The 6,130-nt window shown below is 34.3% G+C and overlaps 1 protein-coding gene across 1 annotated transcript; it reads right to left on the reverse strand.

Moving 5' to 3' along the window:
* Positions 1-842: 842 nt before the first annotated feature.
* LOC111887174 (homeobox-leucine zipper protein HDG11) lies at positions 843-5,915 on the reverse strand. The gene is made up of 10 exons (XM_023883330.3): positions 5,697-5,915; positions 5,483-5,600; positions 4,974-5,162; positions 3,775-4,284; positions 3,573-3,674; positions 2,985-3,197; positions 2,713-2,893; positions 2,354-2,622; positions 1,356-1,445; positions 843-1,252 (listed from the first exon to the last, which is right to left on the reverse strand). Exons 1-10 carry the CDS (start codon positions 5,813-5,815, stop codon positions 866-868), a joined length of 2,178 nt encoding a protein of 725 aa, XP_023739098.1. The 5' UTR covers positions 5,816-5,915; the 3' UTR covers positions 843-865.
* Positions 5,916-6,130: the final 215 nt, after the last annotated feature.

Below are 6,130 nucleotides of genomic sequence, written 5' to 3' on the forward strand. Positions count from 1 at the left end.
AAGTGGCATATCTCATATAACACATATTGGCATGATCTCCTAAGTTGACTAACCAAACCGTTTCCGGAATGTAGTTTTCGACTATGTACAAGATTTATGAAAAGTCTAGGGACTCACCTTTGCTTTAGGAACACTTTATTCAACTTGTCGTTTTGTAATCTCTTAAGTTTGTTAAAAAAGACCTAAACTTATGATAAAAAAATATATTTAATGCAGAGTTTGATTTGGTATTCAAATACCCAAAGTAAGATAAAAACAAGGTGCGACAGACCAAAAACCATGCTATCAAAATTCTTTAATGGTTAATGAGGTGGTGTTGAAAGTAGAGATATAAAGGGTGGAATTAGAGGATACTACCTTTATAGACACAAGTTCAAAACCAAATGACTGGCATAAAGATAGGCGATGTAGTCATAAGAGAAGAACATCCCAAACTATTTCTTCAAACGTCAGCTACCCCGGAAAAATGTAAACAGCCTCAAGACATAAATAGAATCCGATGACGGAGAAAAGGAACTGAAGAAGTGGACTTCAAGCATCATCCCATGAACTTTTTAGTTTTAGTCCTTATTTCAAGGTTCAAAGAACCAAAATTGATAAGAAACCTTGATATTAGGACCAAAATTGCTTGGGTTTTCGGTCCGACGCCTCAGAATTATATATATATATATATATATATATATATATATATATATATATATATATATATATATATATATATATATATATATATATATAAAATGTGTGTTAAAAGTAAATTTCAAAAAGCAAAGAATGTAAAGTCATTAATGAAGGAAGAAAATAGAAATTTCAGTTGAAGATAGTAAATGCAACATGGCAGCAGTACATAACAAATACAAATGGTTCAGGTGGTGGGAGAAGGGCAATTCATGGCAGCTTTAATTTTTCGAACTGTGCCTCCTATTAAGTTGCTAATGGTGGCCACCGACTGTGCCCCTAGATTCTCCCCTGGCTGACTGCTAACCACCATCTGTAACACCAATGTAACAAGTGAACCTGCAGTTGATGCTGCACTACAACCCTCCTTCCTGCTTGTTGACATGGTGCTCCTGTGGCGTCCATCTGTGGTGATGACAAAGCCTGATGGCAACAATGGAACACAGACTTCTTCCCCATTCATGGCCATATTGATAGCAGGCAAGTCAACCGGGTAGTACACCACTAGTGATCCTGATGAGTCAGTGCAGCTTTCTTGTAGGATCAAGATGTTGGTATCTCTGGTATTTGTAACCTGTTACATCAATTGCCAATGTTAAAAGCAACTAGAACTGAAAAAAAAACAAACATAAATAGCCCGATTTTCCCTGCCTCAAGCATTAATTCAGCTTACTTACCTGAAGAACAGATATGCAATTGCCAGGGTGAGCCCTGTTTGTGATACGTGTAATCTCTTGGACAGGTTTGTTGTTCGTGAGCACGTCCCACTATCAAAATTGAACAAGATCTAGTAAGGCGTTTCTTTTTTAAGTAATTAATTTAACATGGATAAAGCGTTGTCAGGATAAATAAGTTTGGAAAGATATTGAAAAAGATGATGGCGTATATACTTAGGTTTATGGAAGTGAAAAATAATTAAGGGATTACTTGTAAAAAGTTAGTACCTTTTTGGACTTTATATAAAAGAATCTTGTTCATAACAAGTCGTTAAAAGTAAAAAAATAAAAATAAACGATATATAGCTTAATAGATTAAGTTGCGTATCTTTTATGTAAACTACTGTAAAAAGAAACAACACTGGTAATTTGGTAAGTTATATATTGAAAATGATGACGGTATACTTAGGTTTATGGAAGCGAAAAATAATTAAGGGATTACTTGTAAAAAGTTAGTACCTTTTTGGACTTTATATAAAAAAATCTTGTTCATAACAAGTCGTTAAAAGTAAAAAAATAAAAATAAACGATATATAGCTTAACAGATTAAGTTGCGTATCTTTTATGTAAATTAGTGTAAAAAGAAACAACACTGGTAATTTGGTAAGTTATATATCGAAAAAGATAATGGTATACTTAGGTTTATGGAAGCGAAAAATAATTAAGGGATTACTTGTAAAAAGTTAGTACCTTTTTGGACTTTATATAAAAAAATCTTGTTCATAACAAGTCGTTAAAAGTAAAAAAAAAAAAATAAACGATATATAGCTTAACAGATTAAGTTGTGTATCTTTTATGTAAATTACTGTAAAAAGAAACGACACTCGTAATTTGGTAAGTTATATATGAGTATGTTTATTATTAGTTACTTGATCTAGAATAAACAATTTAATGATAGAGAAAGTAAGGAAATGTGGTTTTCCCAATAAGTTCTTTGCCTATTGTTGGATATATAGTACCTTGGGGCGATTCTTTTCATCTCGAAGGAAATCAAAGAGAAACTGGGGAGAATGAGGTAGCCAAACAGTGGCAGCTGCACTAAGAACTGTGGTGTTCGGCTGAACACAGTCTGTAGATTTGTAAAGGTTGGCATGGATCTCAAAGTCATCAAAATCCGAGACACATGACCATTGATGATCATCAGAAGGACTAATAATCGCACAAAAGTTGTTCACCATTCGTTGTGCGAGATTCATCATGCTTTTCTTACCTTCAGCTGATGGAATCACTGTTCAAGAATTTGGACATTTTAATATGGAAATCCAGAATTAATAGTTCCAATTCTTTAAGATCACGAAAAGATTAATGAACATTATACCTCCTACTAGTTTACAAATCCAAGAATTACTCATTGTTTGACAAGCAATTCTTTCACTTGATCTTTGAAGACAAGCAACCCATCGTTCGGCTCCAAATGCTAATCCACTGTAGATAAGATCTCTGTAAAGCCTATGAACCGCTGTTTTCTCTTCGATTTCCACATGTTCAATCCAAGTAACCTGTGATTATGAAAATACAAAGGGGTTCTTGAAGATATTATGCACATATGATAATATAAGGTAAACCATATATATAGAAGATTTGGCAAACCTTTGAGTATCCGTTAGGCAGGCTTTGGATCAAACATCCAGAAGGAAGGCGTCGAGAATTGAATTGGGAATAAGGAAAGTTGCCATCTTGTGGAAGATGATATGAAAAATCAACAACTGCCCAAGTTTTTTGATCGATTTGTTGACAAAACCGAAAGAAAATGAATTGCCTTATTGGCACCACGGGTGAAGCCACCTGCAACTCTTCATACATCTGCAAACAATTGTGGATTTATGATCATTAACTAGTCCCAATGCCTACACAATGTTCCCATACATGATGCACATGCTCAAACCTTAGACCTAACTTATGGATTCTCACATCTTTATCCGCATACCAATGGGAAAATTACAAGGTGTGTATGTGCAATGTATAAATATATATTGAACCCAAAATTGTCTCTCCAAAAGAACCATTGTGGAGAGAATGACGACTCTAACATATATAACCACTAATATTATTGTGTCGCACCGATGTAGGATACACTAACATGCACAAACGGACAACAGTATTGTCACGCCTCTTGTCTTGAAAAACAATAAGATAAGCAAAAAAAACCTTAAAAGCTAGCTGAAGAAATTAAATTACCAGTTGCAAGGAGCCACTTTTGTTGCCAAACGAACCATATGAGATCACTTCAAGAGTTCTTGCTTTTAACACAATAGTTGGAAACAAATCACCCCACTTAGTCTGATCAAGTAATGCTCCATTATGGTTAGTAAATAATATAAACACAAATGGAAATAGATCGCGAGAATGTTGTATATATAAATAAAAAAAGATACTTAACCGAATCGCTAAACATTTCCACAAGTTGCATACTATCCATCATCACGCCAGCCGTAGCACGTGATGCATCAGTCCAAAGATTATGGTTCTTCATGGAAGCGTTTGGTTTAGGGAATGTCCGCTTATAATTATCAATATCTAGAACATCCCTTCCATCAGCTGACTTTGACCAAAAAGGCTCATTAGTTTGGAATAGCTTCATCAACTCATCTAGAGCACTAGTCGCCATATCAGTAATTAGAGACTTGTGCATGCCCAAAAGGCGCAAACTGTAGCTCGGATGAATGGTGTTGCTAGCTGAAGCTCTGATGTCATTAGAGGTTAGAAGATCAAGGTCAAGTGAAGGACCATCACTATCAATGGGTATCATACTTTGTTGTGTAGCACCAACATAAGTAACCATTGATAAATCTGATGAAGATAAGTGGCTTTGTTCCATGTGAGCTAGTGAAAGTTGAGGTGCTAATGGTCGCCCTATATGGTATGAAACAATGCTGGATACTCTCTGCAACTATCGAATCGTATATACAAATAGATATATATTATCTGATTATCAAAAGGTCATATATATATATATATATATATATATATATATATATATATATATATATATATATATATATATATATATATATATATATATATATATATATATATATATATATATATATATATATATATATTGGTTTCTTATGAGACATGTTGACATCTAGGGTGCGTTTGGTTGTGGAGAATTTTCCAGTTTTCTAGGAAAATTTTCCAAGAAAAACGGAAATTTTGAAAACACGCTTGGTTCGTTCAGTTTTCCAAAGTTTTCTAAGAAAATGGAAATTTTCAATTTTCCAAACTGTATGTAAATTAGAAAAGTTATTTTTACAGTTCTTCAAAGTTTTCCAAATTTCTAAGATGGAAAATGAAAACTCAACGTATTTCAACCCAAACGCGTTTTCATTGAAAATTGAAAATGAAAACTCAACCCTATTTTCTGAAAACATTTTCATAGAAAATGAAAACAGTTTTCCATAACCAAACGAACCCCTAATCTCCCCTTACCCCATGACTATTAGGAGAATCGGGTATAGCAATATGGCTACAACAAAACTAATCATTGAAGAAGAAAGTGAAATTATTTATATGCACTTATTTTATGTATTAATGTGGCTTTAAATGATTGGATTGATGGATTATATTTGGATATACCTCCTCTTTTAACTGAGCATTTTCATTACGAAGTCTTTGTTTTTCATGACAATCAGCTTGAACACTAGGAGTTGTACCACAAGTTAAGCATATCACATTCTTTAACGCCTCTTTAATCCCAACGTTTTCACTGCGAATTTTATCGTTCTCCACCTTTAGCAAAGAAGTATCCACCATTTCGCTTTTTGCCTGCACCAGTTCATCAGTTTCACATGAATTAAAACCTAATCTGATCATTTTTGATAAAATCTAGAGAGAAAATATGTGTTTTTACACTGAATGGATGATTTGAGGTTTATGTTAGTCAAAAAGAAAAGCAGTTCTAACGCAAAAGCAAAACAACTGTTATAAGCGTAAATCTAGCACATAAAGTTTAGATAATAAAGATATAGATAAAGATTAACATAATCCTATATATCCTATAGAAATACCAACTATAAACACGCATATATAGATACATCTATATATGTATATATCTATATATGGAGAGAGGAAAAAAAAGATCAAACCTTCATCTGAGTTCTTCGATTTTGAAACCAAAACTTGATCTGTCGAGGAGTCAAACCCAACTCCTGGCTCAATTGTAACCTCATTTTTTCATCTGGGTGAGGACATTCGTTGAACGTTCTACAATTACCCATGGGAAAAACGATATCAATATAAAGGATTAATTCAAATTAAAATGCTAAATAACAAAGGGAAAACCCAGTAGAAATCTCTTACGCCTCGAGAAGCTGAATCTGGTCCTTAGTGTACCGGTGGTATCGTTTCTTGCCACGCCTATGATTGGGGGCTTCATGGTGGTCATCATGGCCTCCTCCGCTAGCACCCTGCAATGCCATTACTCTCCGGCAACGTCAACAACACAGTTTCCAGCAAACCCTTTAATTAAGAAAAATGATCCTCACTACTACAGGCTGTATACCAATTATAAACAGTGCCATCATCCTACTTAACCTACGAAAAACACAAAAAGCATGACCATGGGAGCAAGAACCTCGAGGAAGAGCGACACATGTGTAACGGCTATAGATTTCAAGGGATATACATACAGCATGAGATTGTGAGTATAGAGAGAGAAAAAGACAAGAATACTAGGAGAGAGAGAGAGAGAGAGAGAGAGAGAGAGAGAGAGAGAGAGAGAGAGAGAGAGAGAG

Source organism: Lactuca sativa, chromosome 2 (assembly GCF_002870075.4).
Source record: "Lactuca sativa cultivar Salinas chromosome 2, Lsat_Salinas_v11, whole genome shotgun sequence".
Classification (NCBI taxonomy): domain Eukaryota; kingdom Viridiplantae; phylum Streptophyta; class Magnoliopsida; order Asterales; family Asteraceae; genus Lactuca; species Lactuca sativa.

Bases quoted from the DNA above. Each gene is read 5' to 3' on its own strand.
- LOC111887174 (XM_023883330.3), bottom strand. From the start codon at position 5,815: ATGGCATTGCAGGGTGCTAGCGGAGGAGGCCATGATGACCACCATGAA. The intron at 1,446-2,353 runs GTACTATATATC...CAATTTTGATAG, and splicing joins ATGAAAAGAATCGCCCCAAG to TGGGACGTGCTCACGAACAA. The intron at 1,253-1,355 runs GTAAGTAAGCTG...TTGATGTAACAG, and splicing joins ATTGCATATCTGTTCTTCAG to GTTACAAATACCAGAGATAC.